Source organism: Macaca fascicularis, chromosome 13, assembly GCF_037993035.2.
Source record: "Macaca fascicularis isolate 582-1 chromosome 13, T2T-MFA8v1.1".
NCBI lineage: Eukaryota > Metazoa > Chordata > Mammalia > Primates > Cercopithecidae > Macaca > Macaca fascicularis.
In genome coordinates, this window is record NC_088387.1 from 41,212,449 (window position 1) to 41,231,754 (window position 19,306).

The 19,306-nt window shown below is 40.3% G+C and overlaps 1 protein-coding gene across 7 annotated transcripts in view; it reads right to left on the reverse strand.

The window, feature by feature from the left end:
• Window positions 1-19,306, reverse strand: part of CTNNA2 (catenin alpha 2) — a 1,160,134-nt gene that overhangs the window by 108,029 nt on the left and 1,032,799 nt on the right. For all 7 annotated transcript variants that reach the window (XM_045368554.2, XM_005575464.4, XM_005575466.4 and 4 more), the window contains 2 exons: window positions 1,953-2,045; window positions 980-1,136 (listed from right to left, as the gene is read on the reverse strand). In XM_045368554.2, the coding sequence (XP_045224489.1) occupies window positions 980-1,136; window positions 1,953-2,045 (250 nt within the window). The remainder of the gene's footprint in view (window positions 1-979; window positions 1,137-1,952; window positions 2,046-19,306) is intronic.

Below are 19,306 nucleotides of genomic sequence, written 5' to 3' on the forward strand. Positions count from 1 at the left end.
CCTGTCCGCCAGGTTCCCACCAACAGTGATGCAATGTCTCCCTCAGCCCTCAGTCAGCCAAGAACCAGCAGGTCATCAGGGCTAGTATTGCCTGAGTCAGTAGGTGTGAGTTCCACACACCTGTGTAGAATCAACACCTGGCCAATTTGAATTTCCAAGGGTCAGCTGGCTCTTTCAATGCCTCACAAAGAAGACTGATGTTTCCAGTCACCTCCTCCTCACCGAGATTCTTCCAGGTGAACTGGGCCAAATAAGTTAGGTCAAAAGCATTTGGAAAAATGCCCATTTGCTGGCTGGCAGACCAGTCTTGAAACAGACTCCATGAGTCCTGTTAAAGGGCAAACTGACTCCACAGTTATTCATGTCTACGATCATCCTCCAGTCTGGCTTCATTTACAAAGAAAGTTATAATTTCAAGTGATGAGTTCTATTTTATTTCACTCACTTCCTTCTACAACCTCATAGACAAGTGCTTAAAGCCTTCATAGCTACCAAGTCCCTGCTAAGGGGTAAGTTCTGTGGCTGATATCTCTACCTGTGTTATCACAAACCTCCCCTTGTTGGAAAAAAAAAAACAACAACAAAAACTTAATATAGCCAAACTGGAGTGACAGATCACCTATTTTTAAGATATAAACTGTGTAGATTAATGAATCTCATATTCCCTGGCCCTTTTTTATGTGAGTGATTCAGATACATCAAAGGCCATCCGGCTTTATAAACTCCAAACACTAAAAAGGAATATAAGCCACCTTAAATAATGTATTCCCTTTTAATGCCTTGACTGCGTGTCTTGAAATAACAAACACCGAAGCATTTAAGAGGGTGTTACAATCACATTTGCAGAGATGATCAACAAAGCTCAAAGATCTAAGGAGTGTGCCTGAAACACAGACCCATGACATTTGTGAGACATTCCTTATGTCATTCAGTTGCCGTCCTCCAGCTGCCTTGTAAGGGACCTGTTTGTGATGATTACCTGAGACAGAGAGGAAGTCATCCACTGAGGTGATGTCATCCACGGCCTCTGTCAATACTCGGACCTGCTTCTCCCACTGGTCTTTGAAGACGTCCATGTTATCCTGAGCAACTTTGCTCTGTGGTCGGGCAGCCAGTGTCAGAGCGGCATTGATGACCTATTTGTTGGAAACAATCCAGGGACATGATGACCACACACTTCAAGAGAGGAATAAGCCAGTCAAAGACCATGTTAAAACCATGTACCCTGTACGTTCTACAGATAAGTGGGTTCTTGGTGTTCAGAAGGACAACCAAACACATAAAAGATAAAGTAGGTTTTCAACTACCATTAATTTTTGTTTGCTTTTTAAGACATAATAGTTTGCCTCAGGTTTCAAAAAGTATTTACCGGACAAGTCTCATTTACTTAGCACAGATACAACAGGAATGCCACTCTTGCTTTCCACATGTGCAAGTTTATGATTTAGCTGCCGAGACAAGGTAAATAGATATGGAACATTTAAATCACAACCCAAAACAAATAGAACAAAGTCAACAGGAGTGCAGAGTATAGTGGCACAATCCCAGCTCCCTGCAGCCTCGAACTCCTGAGCCCCAGCAATCCTCCCACCTCAGCCTCCCCAGGGACTACAGGAATGCACCACCACACCCAGCTAATTTATTTTTTGTAGAGATGGAGTCTCACTATGTTGCCCAGGCCGGCCTTGAACCCCTGGCCTCAATCAATCCTCCCACTTCAGCCTCCCAGAGCACTGGGATTACAGGTGTGAGCCACCATGCCCAGCCCCTGCCATGGTAATTCTGAAGAGACCGGTGTAGTTTATTCTTTCTGAGAAAGGTAGAACTTGAAATGGCTCATGAATGAGTAGCATTTTCCAGCAAGAGGAAATGGAGAAAGGAAAGGAGGGGCACAAGGGCTGGAGTGGAGAAGGTCACTGACAAGCTTTTGAAACAAAGTGAATGAGGCTTACCTGGGGACACAGGCTGTCAATCTGGGTGGCTGCCATCCGAACTAATTTCACCCCTTCTTCATTGTTGGAGATGGAACAGGCTAAATTGGCAACCTGTATTGAAGAGGATTTTAGTGAATATTAGGTTGGGGCAAAGGGAAAGTATACTGTTGCTCGGCCTTGTACCTTCTCTGGCAGATGTCTCTTCCAGGAGAATTCTTTCGGAAATAAAATAAGGGTACCCTGGCCTTCATGTAGAACCAACTATTACTACTTCTTATGCTAATTTAGGCATTTCTGTCAGAAGAGGCATTTCACGACTCTCAAGCATATGCAAGGTTGCGTTTTAACAGGGTTTTTGAACTGCTTTTTCTTATGAACTGCCTTGATCCACCTACACTCTCTGGAGCCCCCTAAGACTCATCGTCAAATGCAAAAACCCTGTGATCTTGGCCTTATCAGTACTCAGTTCTGACCCTGTAGAGTTGAGTGAGAAGAATGCTACAGGCAATTATTTGGGCTTGAGAGAATCATAGTAAGCTGACAATTATGGTGCCCTGCCCCCCAAAATTCCTGATCTGCCTGAAAATTTTAGTCCACTAATAACCAACTCAAATGTTATTAGAGGCCAGCTGTTATGAGCAATGTAACGAAAAGGTTCGTAGCATTCAATACACAATGGTGGAGTACATAGTAAATTACAATGTGAATGTCTAGTATAAAGACATTCAAAATTCGACGGCCTCTGTGGTTCCTGGCCCCTTCCATCTTCAAAGCCAACAGTTTTTCTTTTTTCTTCCCCATCCTGGGTTCCTGGCCCAAATTTGAATGTCTTCTTTACCCCCAATTCCTTGGTTCCTGGCCCCTTCCATCTTCAAACAGTTGGCTCTGAAGATGGATGGGGCCAGGAACTAAGGAGGGGAGAGGGAGCAAGACATTCAAATTTGATTTTTGGGAACACTATGCTACCCCAAACAGTCAGACTGAATTCAAGTTCCCAGGTCAAGTGGTTCAACTTATGTTATTCCTTCTCTTGAAGGAGAGTTGGTAATTCAAGGTGAGAATGATTAGCCAAGGTCAGCAGCTACAAAGCCACCATCAAAAGACCAATCAGTCCCATCAGGCTGGTATCAAGACAACACAAGAATGGGGATATGAAAAGTCAAATAAAAGGAGAAGGACAGCAAGGGGTAGGAGCTATGGAGCAAACAGAACAAGTGATTAGCAGATAGAATCCCCGGAGTCTTTTGGCCACCTGCTTTTTTGATATCCTGCTTATGTCTGGTCTCCAAAACTGAGCTGCTCTCCTCCCATGCCTTAATGTCCTAGGATTTTAGAATGTACCACCCATGCTTATAGTTCCTAATGTGAAAGAAACCTTAGGCAGTATGACATAGTGACAAGAGTATAGGCCTGGAGATCAGAAGGCTCAACCATTGGGCATCTTTATAAGTCATTTTGCATCTTAGATTGCTGCTTCCTTATCAGCAACATGAGATGGGTTGAGGGTGATAGAATACTTTTAAAGATTACTTCAATAAACCATTAGTGTAAAGAATAGGGTTTTGGAGTTATTAAGGGAGAAAGAGGATGCATTATATCTATTTCAGTGAGAAAATGTACCAGGAGAAATTATGACAACTGAATTCCAAACATTACCATTTAGTTTCTTATAGTTTATAGTTTACCTTTGATTTTCATTATTTTACTTAGTTTTCAAAATAAGTGTGAAAAGACATATGCCTTCTTGGGACCATTCACAGAAAAAAAGACATATGTCTACTTGGGACCATTCACAGATATCTAAGGTTCTTAGATGTGTGGCAGGGACTAACGATGCAGGTCTCTTCAATTTCTTTTTCTTATATCATAATGTCTTCACTCCACATTTTTATTCATCTGTGTTATGTCTGTATTCTATATTCTATTTCATTTTTTATACAAGTGCCTGACTCAGTGCATGACACAGAATTGGTGTTTCATACATGTTTGTTTAATAAATTAAACAATAGCTTGTAAACTTAGTGTAATTCATTGTAGACAGTAATGTGGAATACACAATGGTTAAATGGTGCCCTCAAAAATAAAGTTGAGCTGCACCCTTAATCTGGTGAGACAAATGTTCACCTTCTAGCAGATATTAACCAATGCTATGGTGTTAACCAATGGTTCCTACATTCTGATCCATGGTGTGAGTCTAGAATGCAGCTTCCCCTGTCCAAAGTGGCATGTGGGGCGGGGGGGGGGAAAATCAAGATAGTGGAGAATCTTCTAGAAAGATACACGTATTTACAGTTCTACCTTTTAATATTCAATTAAATTTTCTCCATATCTGCTTTTGAACAACCTCTCATTCTATGAAACAGTGATAAGTTTAGATGATGGCTGTTTTTGCCCTGTACCATCCCTGCTTGCTGTGTGAAAGACTTGAGATCACACTTTTGCAAACAGTGAACAATTGCTAGAGTTTAGGACAACAACAATATGAAAACTTAAAAATGCCCCAAGAATCAGGTAATTGTTTTGCATTTCTGTAAAAAGCATAAGAAATTACCAACACTCTTAATGAAATAATGGATCCAGACCAAGTCATCAGTGGTTAATATTAAAAAAAGAAAGAGCGACAGCCAGATATCATGTGTTTCTTGACTGAGTGACATACCACTGTCTATGAAATATTCTTGCCAAAAGAAAAAAAAAAAGATCAGCCATTTAGGATCAATTTTCAATTTACAGAAAATTCAAGAGAAAAAGAAACGTAAAATAAAACTACATACACGCAATCATGAAAAACCTGATGGTTAAAATCTGTTGGAAAAAAGACATAGATCTCAGTTGTGTCCTGAATAGAAAAAACAACAAACTGTAATATACATATATACATAAATATGTAAATAAGTAAAGACGACATTTATGAAACCATCAAGGAAATTTAAATATTAACTAGATATTTGATGATACTGAGGAGTTATTAATATTTTAAAGTATGCTAATTGTACTTTTTTAAAAAGAATCTATAGCTTTTAGAGATATATAATCAAGATGCTTGTGGATGAAATGATGTTTGGAATTTGCTTCCCAATTATCTGGGGTTGGGGAAATGGGTAGAAATGTAGAAAAAACAAGATTGGCCATTAGTTTATAATTGAAGCTGAGTGACAGTGTATGATGGTTCTTCACACATTCTTCACTTTGGGATATGCTTAATATTTTCCATACTAAAAAACCTTTAGGAAAAAAGAAAAAAGTAGCAGCCACAACATATTATATCACCAGCTCTGGAAAACACTTTCCTGCAACTGTGAGTGTCTCCAGGGAGCACAGTGTAAGCCAGGGAAACCTGAGTATGGTTTGGAGTTGAGGCTTGCAGACAGCAGAGGGTACCCGCCTGAGCACAGATGAAGAGTGCTGTAACTGGACTCTGTCAGTCACAGCATAGCTCCCCAGATCACAGAGCTTCCCACTTACGCTGACTGCGAGTCACCTGGCAGAAGTCAACCCTATGGGAATTAGAACTCAGAAGAGCTGGACTCTAATCGAGGGAAACTCTAACCAGTAACTTCCACATAGTGAAAATAAACTTCTCTTTGTGTATCTTTTGAACTGTTTTCTCATCCTTTAAATTAAACTCTATTATCCCTTAGGCCTAATGAGGTAAACTCCTCACCAAACAGAATCTTAGTAGGGGGAAACCACGCTAGCAATGCTTGGGGAAAAAAAAAGAGCTGGCACCTCTTGATAGTCCTCCAGTTATGTATTCTCCTTAATTGTACTGATCCATAAATCCTAAAGTCTGGCAGCCTACACTCTGCAACATACTCCTGCTATTTAATTCCACTTAAAACTCAGAATTTCATTCACCTTGTATTTTCTTTGGAAACATTCTGAAAATATTTCCAATATGATGCTAAGGATTTCAGTATCTTCAGATGCAGGCTTACGTATTTTAAGTTGGTCGTGGGCTCTATCCAAATCCCTACCTTCCCTTTTTTATTTTGGCTTATCTTTCTCTGCTTCTCACTGGACCCATTGGCACGGTGGTGACTATCAACTTGGTTTTATATATTTTGATTTCTAGAATTTCCTCAGCAAACGATCCTTAGCTTCATTGCCTGAGGCTGTCCCCAATCAATAATGTAGCTTGGGCCAGATGCAGTGGCTCATGCCTATAATCCCAGCAATTTGAGAGGCTGGGGCCCCTAAGAAGCCAGGAGTTGAAGACCAGCCTGGGCAATGTGGCGAAACCTCATTTCTACTAAAAATACGACAAATAGCCAGGGTGTGGTGGCACACACCTGTATTCCAAAATACTCAGGATGGCTGAAGCAGGAGAATTGCTTGAGACCGGGAAGTGCACATTGCAGTGAGCCGAGATCATGCCACTGCACCCCAGCCTGGGTGACAGAGAGAGACTCCATCTCCAAAAAAGAAAAAAATAATATAGCTTGAAATGCCAGCTAACACCTCAACCTCAACATCAGTCCAAGATAACTATACACAGTAGGTATCTCAAAATTGATGGCTTTTTAATTTTTTAATTTTTTTTTTTTTTTTAGATGGAGTCTCACTCTGCTGCCCAGGCTGGAGTGCAGTGGCAAGATCTCAGCTCACTGTAACCTCTGCCTCCCAGGTTCAAGTGATTCTCCTGCCTCACTCAGCCTCACTAGTAGCTGGAGTTATAGGCACCTACCACTATGCCTGACTAATTTTTGTATTTTTAGTAGAGATTGGGTTTCACCATGTTGGTCGGGCTGGTCTCGAACTCCTAGCCTCAAGTGATTCACTTGCCTCGGCCGGCCTCTCAAAGTGCTAGGATTACAGGTATGAGCCACCACACCTGCCAGTATCTGATAATTGATTTCAACAACCTGTTCTTTAACTAGATCTCTGTTACAACATCAGAAACTGTGGTAAAGTAAATGTCCTATTTTTCAAAGCTACTATTTTCTTCTCCATGGTCAATTTCTCATGATAAAGGGTGATAAGGGGAAGTATGGAGGAGGAAGGGAATGGTGGACTGGAATTACTAGACCTTTGAAAAGATTAATGTGAGTGAAAAAGCAGACAATAGACTACAAATACATTGCAACCTCAAAGATGTTGAACACCACAATTAAATCTGATAGAATTTTGAAACCTGCTTGAGGCAACCAAGCAGGAAACGTTTATGAGATATACTTGCCCAACTGGGCCCCGCCTCTGCCTTCTCCACTGTTGAATTATTTACAACTTAACTGAAGCCACGAGATTTAATCGCCTTCCTGGAAGCTTAGAAAACAATACAGCATTGCATTAAGTATTAAATTTTGAGCAATTTAGATTGATCTGGGATTTCTGAAAGTGGAATAAGTCATGACTGTAGGTGGTAGAGATCGTTGGTGAGCTAATTGTACTAAATACCTACCAATCGATTAGAAAGGAAAGCTCTCCTTCTTAACTTCTGAGAGCCTAACGGATCGGGGGAAGTAAAAGCCAAGAAGACGGCCAGTCTATCTCTGACATAGTACCTTAAAACCAGTTATCTTGAGGGAAAGGAGGAAGATTAGCAGCCATCATTAGATTGTGTGCTGCTGACCACAAAAACTTTAGGATTACAGAAAAAGAAAAGACCCGTACTGCTAAGTAGAATCAGTAAACACATCATGGAGTGGTAAACTATCCAACCTGCAGATTAATTTTCCAATTGCCTGTTTAGCACTACTTTCTGGATGCTCAATGAATATAATTTCTTTTTGCTCTTCTGGGCACACTTTCTAAGTATGTGAATACTTAACATTAACTATATCATTAGCAGAATTAGAAAGGAACAAGAACAACAATAACAACAAAAAAACCAGCAAGGAGAGCCTATGCCTATGTTTTGAAGAAAGTAACTTAGTCCATTAATTGAATTTGTATTACAATTGGCATCTATCCTCTAACTCTTTAATAATCACCTCAGCAAACCAAAAGCAGAGTGACAATATTCCTGATAGGACTGTTAAAAATTGATAGAAGTAACTCAGGGGGCTGAGGCACAAGAATTGCTTGAACTGAGGAGATGGAGGTTACAGTGAGCCGAGATCGCTCCACTGCACTCCAGTCCGGGCAACAGAGTGAAACTGCGTCTCAAAAAAAAAAAAAAAAAAAAAAATTGACAAAAGTAAAAAACATGTGACTCCCTCACAAAAATATATTGTGACCCAGTTGCTACAAAGATAATAAAATAATACTTAGGAATACAATTTACAAGAGATGTGAAGGACCTCTTCAAGGAGAACTATAACCACTGCTCAAGGAAATAAGAGAGGACACTAAAAAATGGAAAAATATTCCATGCTCATGGACAGGAATAATCAGTATCATGAAAATTGCCATACTGCCCAAAGTAATTTATAGATTCAATGCTATTGCCAATAAGCTACCATTCACTTTCTTTGCAGTATTAGAAAAAATTACTTTAAATTTCATGTGGAAACACAAAAGAGCCTGTATAGCTGAGACAATCCAAGACAATCCTAAGCAAAAAGAACAAAGTTGGAGGCATCAGGCTACCTGACTTCAAACTGTACTACAAGGTTACAGTAACCAAAACAGCATGGCGCTTGTACCAAAACAGATCTATAGACCAATGAAACAGAACAGAGACCTCTGAAATAACACCACATGCCTATAACCATCTGATATTCGACAAACCTGACAAAAACATGCAATGGGGAAAGGATTCCCCATTTAATAAATGGTGCTGGGAAAACTGGCTAGCCATATGCAGAAAACAGAAACTGGACCCCTTCCTTACACCTTATACAAAAATTAACTCAAGATGGATTAAAGACTTAAATGTAAAACCCAAAACCATAAAAACCCTAGAAGAAAACCTAGGCAATACTATTCAGAGCATAGGCATGGGCAAAGACTTCATGACTAAAACACCAAAAGGAATTGTAACAAAAGCCAAAGTTGACAAATTGGATCTAATCAAACTAAAGAGCTTCTGCACAACAAAATAAACTAGCATCAGAGTGAACAGGTAACCTACAAAATGGGAGAAAATGTTTGCAATCTACCCATCTGACAAAGGTCTAATATCCAGAATCTACAAGGAACTTAAATTTACAAGAAAAAAAAAAAACATCAAAAAGTGGGCAAAGGATATGAACAGACACTTCTCAAAAGATGACATTTATGTGGCCAAAAAACATATGAAAAAAAGCTCATCATCACTGGTCATTAGAGAAATGCGAATCAAAACCACAATGAGACATCTCATGCCAGTTAGAACGGCGATCATTAAAAAGTCAGGAAACAGGGCGGGTGCGGTGGCTCATGCCTATAATCCCAGCACTTTGGGAGGCTGAGATGAATAGATTACCTGAGGTCGGAAATTCGAGAACAGCCTGACCAACATGGAGAAACCCCATCTCTACTAAATACTAAATTAGCCAGGTGTGGTGGCACATGCCTGTAATCCCAGCTGCTCGGGAGGCTGAGGCAGGAGAGTCACTTGAAAATGGGAGGCAGAGGTTGCGGTGAGCTGAGATCACGCCACTGCACTCCAGCCTGGACAGCAAAAGCAAAACTCCATCTCATAAATAAATAAATAAATAAATAAATAAATAAATAAAGTTGGGAAACAACAGATGCTTGTAAGGCTGTGGAGAAAAGGAATGTTTTCACTGTTGGTGGGAGTGTAATTAGTTCAACCATTGTGGAAGACAGGGTAACTATTCCTCAAGGATCTAGAACCAGAAATACCATTTGACCCAGCAATCCCATTACTGGATACACGCTCAAAGGATTACAAATCATTCTACTATAAAGACATGTGCACACACATGTTTATTGCAGCACTGTTTACAACAGCAAAGGCAAAGAACCAACCCAGATGTCCATCAATGATAGACTTGATAAGGAAAATATGGCACATATACACCATGGAATACTATGCAGCCATAAAAAAGAATGAGTTCATGTCTTTTTCAGGGACATGGATGAAGCTGAAAGCCATTCACAGCACACTAATGCAGGAACAGAAAACCAAACATGGCATGTTCTCACTCAAAAGTGGGAGTTGAACAATGACAACACATGGACACAGGGAGAGGGAACAACACACGCTGGGGCCTGTTAGGGGGTGGGGTGCAAGGGGAGGGAAAACATTAGGACAAATACCTAATGCCTGTGGGGCTTAAAACCTAGATGATGGGTTGATAGGTGCAGCAAACCACCATGACACATGTATACCTTTGTAACAAACCTGCACGTTCTGCTCCTGTATCCCAGAACTTAAAGTAAAATGTATAGTGACCATTTAAAAATGCAAGATGTTTTTTAATCACCCAAAGAAAACCCCTCACAGCTACTGATAAATAGCGCATCATGGCTGTACAATTCAGTTTTGTGTGGACACCACCACAGAAAAGCAGCTCTGTCTCAAAAGTTCGCAGTCTTGTTTGAACACTCACAAGAAAAGCCAAAATGCCTGGAAGGCTGAGCTTCAATCAGACGTTAAAAACATCTACTAATAAAGTATTTAGGCATTTAACTCCAAAGTGATATGAAGTACATCAGAAAAATGAGAACATTTTCCCTTTTTCTGGCCCTGGAAATCAATTACATTAATATTTGTGATTCTGTTCAGTTTGAAACACCAGCAAATATTCACTGCATTCAACTCCCAAACACCGAATCATTTCATTAATTTTTACAGCTTCAGGTATCATATTGGTGTTTTAAGAATACACTATTGAAATAAAGCAGAACAGCAATTCAAAGGTCCATAAAGCACTTACTCCTCGTGTTAATATTTCATCATCATTGTAAATTTGAGAATAAAATGAATTTATTTACTATTAAAGGGGAATTACTTTAATTTATAGTCAGTCATGTGGCCATATAAAACCACAGAGAGGATGGTGGCACAGATTTCACACAAAACCTTTTTCTCTAAAACTATCATCACAATGAAAAGTGCTGCGGTCTCCATCTGAAGGTTTATTCATTCATCTGTGCTGATGCAATTAGTACCCACGAAGGTATTAACATATATGCCTGTCTTCTAGAGAACCTCAAGGTTCCTACAGAACATGACTTCTATAACACAAATGGAGTTTCACAATTCAGTAAGGGTGGAAATGATACACCTCCCTGAAACCTTTGAGAGGCAAGACGGAAGCAGCTGGTAGACAAAGAGGCTCAGCCTTTGATGATCAGCTTCCAGGGAGATGGGCGTAGGAATAGGCTAAATGCCACCATCAAAATTGGACTTGAAGAGAGTCAAGTCTGGCTGCCCAGAAGAATATTGTAGGAGTTGTCTCTTTTCTGCTGAGGTATTACAGAATCCTTTTCAAATCAGCAGCTACACACTGGGATAAGTTTATCAGCCTGCTTAACAGTCACTGCCATTCTAAAGGATAGAGGAAACAAATAGCAGGGATAATTTGATCAGGGAAGGATGGCTCAGTGGATGTCAGCAGCTGGGGCTTAAGTACACTGGGGGACAGGAGGAAATGAATCACTTTTTCTTGCCTCTGTTTTAAATGACCTCTATAAAGCATCTGGCACTCTTGATCATTCTACATAATTTTAAAAATCATAATTGGTAAGACGGGCTTTGAAGTCAAGCAGCCCAGAGTTTATGTTCTGACTCTTTTTCTCTCCAGCTGGGTGAGAGGTGTTGCATCTCTGAGCCTCAATTGTGTCTCAGTTATAAAATATAAATATAAAATATTACAATGTTGCAATAAGAGATTAGTTAACCCAGCACCCAGTAAGGATTTCAAGAATGTTACTGCCATAAGATGCACTTTATTGAAAGCCCACTATAAAAGTGAGAATATATTTGAATGACATTATCCAATCATTGATCACTCATTCAATAAATATCGAGTGCCTACATATGACAGACATGGAAGACACAAGTAAAATATTTCTTATGCCGTAGATGAGCTTATATTTTGGTGGGAAGACAGAATTTAACAAAGTAATGCATTAGAAGTTGATATTGTGATGAGTATTACGAAAGAAATAAAGGGAAGACAATGATGAAAACGGAAGGGAGCTCTACTATGTGATCACTTGGATAGTTGTATTCCTCAGTTTTGTATAAAGTTACAATTCTCACTTATTTCAACCCTTGTTATATCCCAAATATTTTATAGCTTTTATTTACACTTTTAACCAATATTTTTAAATAATTGAACAAGATTCACTAATGTTGTTGCCTTATTTGGTAAATCAATTCTTTGTTGTCATGCATTTAGGGGAGTCTCTGATGTTTGCTGTTACCAAAAACAAAAAGTAATACGCATCTTTAGGCATCTAGTTTTTGCTCCTGTCAGAAATGAAATTTCTGCATCAGGAAAATTGTTATGGCATTTGTTTACCTGTGACCATAGGCCTTGCTGAAAGGTCCCTGGAATGAGTGAATTGCCTATTTTCCAGGGCTACCAGCATTGCATCCCATATTCCTCAACACTGTTTCTTCTTGACTTATCTACAAACATATCATCCAAATGTCCTTCTAACTCTTCATTCTATAAACCGCAAGTACAAATCAGGATTGCTTAAGTAGGCACTTCACATTTCCCAGCTAGACTGAATTCTTGCAATACAGAATCTCCCCTTTACCCCTCCACACATACCTGGGATCACAGTTGCTAAATTCAAATTTTTCGAATTTACTAATTCCACAAACTCTCTTCATGTTGTATAGAGGACCATTCAATTTGTCATAACTTAACCATACATAGGAGGGTCCTGAGTTCTCTAATCTAGAATTAGGAGGAAATACAACTTTTCTGTATCAGTTAATCAAATAAGTGTATCATCAAATTAGCATACACTAGCTAATATCAAGTGAACCTTACACAACATCCTGTCACATGGTACAACAAAGAAATTTGTTCATGGTCCCACCAGGCATTGTACCCTTGACTGTAGTTATATATCTATAAAAACACAAATCTGCATTTTCTAGAGCTCTTCTGAGATGCAGAGCTGCTCTTTTGCCTGTGTTCTTAGGGATACACATACCACTAGCAAATGCTGTTTGCATGCCTCTGCCCAAATTAAAGTGATCAGTATGCCCTGGTGACTTTATGGAGGTAATCACCAGCTCACATTCATGAACAAATTGATGTGCCTGCTTCATAGCTGAATCACTCAGCATAAATCTATACCCTTCATATATAAAAACCTCAGTGGCTTAAAATAATGCAGTAAAGCATCACCTAATGCCTTCTTGATGCTGGCTCATCAATAATGTGTGGTTATGTGAAAAGGATAGGAGGGGCTTATCATGTCTTACACCTTAAACCATGCCGGGAATGTAATGCCCTTTTAATTACTAAAGGCATCAGGGGATTTTGTTTTCTCCATCTTTACATGGAGGAACTAAAATCTTGCAACTCTCCACCATTATTTAGTTTTCAGCATCTCATGTAAGTAAATGAAATCTCAACTTAATTCCAGTGAATAAAACATGTTGACCTTCATATATGTGGGCTGCATATTAGGACGAAAACTCCAGGATCCATCTCTAGCAATGCATGAGGGCTGCACTGAACCATCCGGTGCTTGACATTTAACGGAAGCCAAGGAACATTTCCAGAATGAAGATCCAGATGAATAAATAAGTGCAGCTATTCTCTAAGGCCTGGTTTCCTACATTTCCAGATGACAAGTAGAAGTGTGGAGTCAAGGCCATATTCACAATGCAGGATGAATCTAACCATCCTAACCAATATTGGATCTTTGACTGCAGCCCGCTTCACACAGAATGAAGAAGACAGTCGTCAGTCCCCAGTTTATGTCCCATATTGTCTTCTTTTTTTGTGGAGGGGATGCCTCCACCAATTAAACTAGCAATCTTCCAAGGTTCAATTCAAAATCCATGTGTTGCTGAAGGCATCCCAGTAGAAACAGATCTCTTCAAACACCTTCAGGCTTACTGGCTGTGCTACCCATTGCAACTCACCACATACTATTGTCTTACTCATTATTTATTATATGAATGGAGGATACCTACACACAGAATTAGATTTATAAATCCAAGATACACACACAGATATCATGCATCTTCAACTAAATTTCCACATCTTTGAGGATAACGGTTGTATTTTTATTTTCATCCTTGTGGCTCCCATGGCTCTCTGTAGAAGTCCTTGTAAACAGTAGCTATAAATGTGGTTCCAAGGCAGCCTCCCTGTCATTAATGTTTTCTTACCTCCTGCTCCCATCTGCCCTTACCTCTGGGGTAGAGCTGTTTCTTATCGCTGTTGGTTTACCTAGAAAAGGATGCTAATTGATTAATCAAAGTAACTATTCACTAAGGTCATATTTTCTTCTGCTAGGTAATATAACACCTTAATCTAATTAAGATGTTCCTGAAGGCTTTAGAGCTTTAAAACACACACACACACACATATACCCCAAACAGTACTTCTTTCTTATCCATGGGAAATACATTCCAAGAACCCCAGCAAATGCCTCAAACCACAAATAGTACCAAGCCCTATATACATAATGTATTTTCCTGAACATGCATACCTATGATAAAGTTTAATTTATAACCTGGGAACAGTAAGAGATTGACAATAACTGTAATAAAATAGAACAATTGTAACAATATCCCAGCATTATTACTCTTGCACTTTGGAGCCATTATTAAGTAAAATAAGGGTTAATTGAACATAAGCACTAGGATATCTCTACAGCAGATCTAACAACCAAGAAGGATACTAAGTGACGAAGGGGCACATAGCCTCTACAATGCATGTGCTGGACAAGGGAGGATTGATATCCAGGGTGGATGGAGCTAGAGAGTGCAAGATTCCATTATGCTATTCGGAATGGCACTCAATTTAAAATGTATGAGTTATTTCTGAAATTTTCCATTTAATATTTTCAGACCACAGGTAACTGAAACTCCAAAAAGCAAAACTATGGATAAGGGGGCACTACCATATACTGTTGAAATTTCAGGCTCCCCAGGCAAGCCTTTGGGGAAATACATAAGGACAGGGAGTTTTCCTTAAACTCTGTCAACCCTATCTAAAAGTTCTTTGGTCTTTTCTTCCTCTGACCACCTGCTTCTATAAATAAAGTCATATTGGAACACTTTACCCTTTTTTACATATTGTCTATGACTGCTTTTGCATGACAATGGCAGATTTGAGTAGTTGTGACAGAGACCATATGACCCACAAGCCAAGATCTCTTACTATCCCTTTACAGAAGATTGCCAACCCCCAGTTTAGAGGAAAACTTGGTCAGATTTAACCATTTAATTTTTTCAGACCTGTCAAATATGCCAAAGCATCGTCATAGCAGGAAATGAGAGAAGTATCAACTTATAGTATTTATGACACAAGTAAAATCAAAGTTAAGTGGATCAAGGAGGAGCATAGGTTCTTAAAAACAAAAATATGTGCCCCTCCCAGGTCTCCTTAAAGCACTAAGTTCTGGGACCAGAAAACAAACAAAAAACCAGGTGATAGGCATGAAGCAGAAGACCCAGAAGGACCTCTAGGATATTCTCCACTGCCCCAAACATTTACAAAAGAAGTTTGCAGGTGAACACAGAAGCAATTCTGAGTCAGTAATGCCATCTGGCTGACCTCTCAATGTAGCACTATCAACAACCTCTTCTTGAAACTGCAGGGTCACTCTAGAGGCCTCTCTAACCAAGAGGCCAATTTTGCAACCTTTCATCTGTAGCTATATCCTTTCTGGATGTTCACTTCCTCATCACTTACTGCTCCACTCCTGGCTTTAGCAGTCTGCATGGGTAGCCCAAGACAAAGCCCTAGAGTATATCTAATAGAAGGTACTAGTCCTCATTGGCTCCTTGATAAACATCTGGTCTGGCCACTGCAATGGGTACTGCACAAAGGAGAAGTCCTGGGAACCTATGTCACAACTCCAGAAGGTTCCTAAGTAAATCACAGCAATGGAAATACGGGGTAGGGGAGACAACCTCACGACTGTCCTTGACTGCGCCAGGAAACTGACTAAAGAAATGACCTTTGAACCAACTTATTTCCCTTAATATCTCCCTCCCTGCCCTCAGAACCTGTAATTTCTGCCTCCTATTACCTGCATTGCCTCATGGACTCTTTCCAAGCTCAACCCCTCAAACCTGTTCACTCCATCTTACCTGAGCTCTAGTGTCACCTCTTCTTTTATTTCAGATCTTTTATGGCATTTTCCCCCATGTTCTCTCATGAAGTTTTAATTCTCTCCTTAGTGTAGAAGTTCAAGCTTGTTTGGGTGCAAAGCACAGCTCCCTTTTTCCATGCTTTTCCCCTGGGAGCAATCCCATCCATTCCCAGAGCAGGTGGTAGGCCAGGTCCCTCAGTCATCAGAGAGGGAAAAATCAAACGGTTTTCCATATCTGCTCTGTCTTAGGCTCATTAAACACTGCTATCAAAACCATCCAAGTATTGCAGCACCATCTCTGATACTCTCAAACCCTCCTCCCGCATGGTCAGGCTCATCCCAATTCTGCTTTCTTTATATGACTTCATACTCTGGCTCCTAACACCTGCTTCAAGTTCTCCTCTGCTTAGTACCACTTATGATTAATGTTTCCTGGCTATCTAACATCACTAATCCATCAGTAAGGTCTCCCCACTTTCATCATACCTGTAGCTATTAGTTTCTTCCTGTGTCCTGCAAGACACATACACAGCCTGACAAGGCCTCCTGGTTTTCATTGATAACCAGTGCTCTCACAGGTCTCTCCCAAGCTGGAAGGTCCCCTGTTGAGTGCCCTGCAACTCTTCCTCTTATGGGCCACAAGCTGCTACTGAGAGCTGCAATTGCAACAGCTCCTTGCTCAGCTCTGAAATCTAATATTTCCATGATGCTCAGAAAGCAGGGCAGAGCAGTGCCAGAGGATGGGCAGGAGGGTTATTTCATGTCACCTGGGAACCCCTCAGAAAGGGCTCTGCCACATAGAGTCCCTTTTTCTCCAAGGTGACCTTCAAGTAGCCACCTCTGCCTTGTTGGGCAGCAGATGCATTCCTCACAGTCCAGAGCCATGGTCAGTAGTAGACCACAGATGCATTTGGTTTCACCTTCAGGTTCTCAGGAGACCATGGCTAGGTCTAGATGCAAGGCGCAGCTGCACTTTCAGAAGTGTACACAAACTCTGAGCCAAGGTTATGCTTGTAACCAATGCCCGTAGGAGCAGGCCAAGCCCCACAGTGCCCTTCAGATGTGCCTCAGCTTAGCAACTCTCTACAAGAGAAATGTTTTACTTTCATCCTCAGTAGGTCATTTTTTCCCCTCTAGCTGAATCAGTCTGGGTGAATGGCCAGTCAGTCTGACCTTTCAATCTGCTATATGAAATAAAGATAAAGTTGGTGTTCGAGTAGTCCCAGAGAGAAGCAAGTATGAAGAAATTTTATGTATCTTGCTTCTGTTTAGTTTTGCACTCTAGAAGCTGGCTATTTAGTTATTTAACCCTGGGCTTTTGCCTCAAATAGGCTCTGCAATTTTTTGTGGGAACGAAGTTTAGCAAGCATACTCATTGCGTGAACACCAATAATATTTTTCAGGTGCACGTAGAGAAAAGGAGAGAAAAAAAGAGGGCTATAAAAATATTTGGAGGTCTTCATCTATGTAAATACTTAAATAAGCAATAATTACAATTATTGTTTTAGCATTCCCTGAAGACAGAAAATTTAACTTTCAAATGTCTTAATACCCATTATTTCACAACAGATTATGTACACATAGATATACTTTTCCATTGGTATTTAGTTATAAAATATGAGTAACAATCTATGCCTATGGGCCAAATATAGCCAGTGGCTCATTTTTGTATGGTTTTAAAGCTAGAATGATTTTACACTTATAAAGGGCAGTTAAAACACCTACATACAGAAAAATCTGTGAGACTATGTGGCCTACAAAGCTGAAAATAGCTACTATTCTTACCAATAGAAGTTGGCTGACCCCAAAGTATGATGGTATATTTATAAAAACTACTCTGGTGTTTGTCTGCATGCCCACCAGGACATGAGTTACCCCAAATGCTCCAACCCCAGCAATCTTTGCCTCTGATCAAGGGAGCCATCTGTGCTCATATTTCCCAAGTTCGTCTCTGGTTGTGTTCTTCAAAGGCAAGGACCTTTTAATTTCTCATCTCTTAATATTTATGTGTTTGTTTAGTTTACAGAACCCCTATGTCACCATTCATTATTCCACCAGATACAGCTTTTCCAAAAGTCTAATCTGTCCTCAGGGACTGAAGAGTTGCAAAGTTTGAGAATGTTTCAAAGAATATGTTAGAGACTCACAAAGAATCAGTGTAAAAACATGTCAGAGGCAGCAGCCCTCCAATCTGGGCAAAAAGTCCCAAAGGGTCTACTTTGAAGAAAAAAGCCCTCTCTGGAATGAGTATTTTTATTTATTTATTTATTTAGGTGGTGGTGCACCTTCCATGTGCTGGGACCCATGAGATTCATGATCATGCCTGAAGCATGGAGTCGGGCTCCATTTCAGTGTGAGACAGTTTGGGGGGTAGCTTTGCTCCCCGGAGTCTTGTCCACAGGCCAGTAGCAAGGGCAATACCTGGGGGCTTGTTAGAAATGTACAGCTAAGCGCCGGGCACAGTGGTTCACGCCTCTAATCTCAGCATTTTGGGAGGCTGAGGCAGGTGGATCACGAGGTCAGGAGATCAAGACCATCCTGACTAACACGGTGAAACCTCATCTCTACTGAAAATACAAAAAATTAGCCAGGCATGGTGGTGGGCGCCTGTAGTCCCAGCTACTTCGAAGGCTGAGGCAGGAGAATCACTTGAACCCCAGGAGGCAGAGGTTGCAGTGAGCCAAGATTGCGCCACTGCACTTCAGCCTAGGCAACAGAGTGAGACAGCGAGACTCCATCTCAAAAAAATAACAGCAACAAAAAAAAACCCAGCTAAGATTGAGAAAGACTGATCTATTCCAAACAAACTCTCATTTCCTTTCTCATGTACCCCACATCTCCATCCATTCACCAAAAAGAATTTATTCTATAAGACAGAAAATTTTCCCTTGGTCATGCAGCTAACTTGCTGCAAGATGGAGACCAAGTTACAAGCCTCTATATTTCTGTTATTCATAAATTTGGACGCACATTGAAAATGCCTGAGATACATTAAAAAATATTGATGCCTGGGACCCACATTCATAAATTCCAATGTACTTGTCCTTGTGTATGGACAAGGCGTGGGCATTTTAAGGCTCTCCAGCTAATCCTAATATGCAGCCCTGGTGGAGAACTGTCTCCCTATTTGAAATTTAATCTAAATTTACTTTAAATTCAGTTAGAGTATTTCCAAGTAAATCACAGCCTCCTTCTCTTCTAAGGCGTTAGTCTGGGTCCATCAGCTTTGCTTTCTC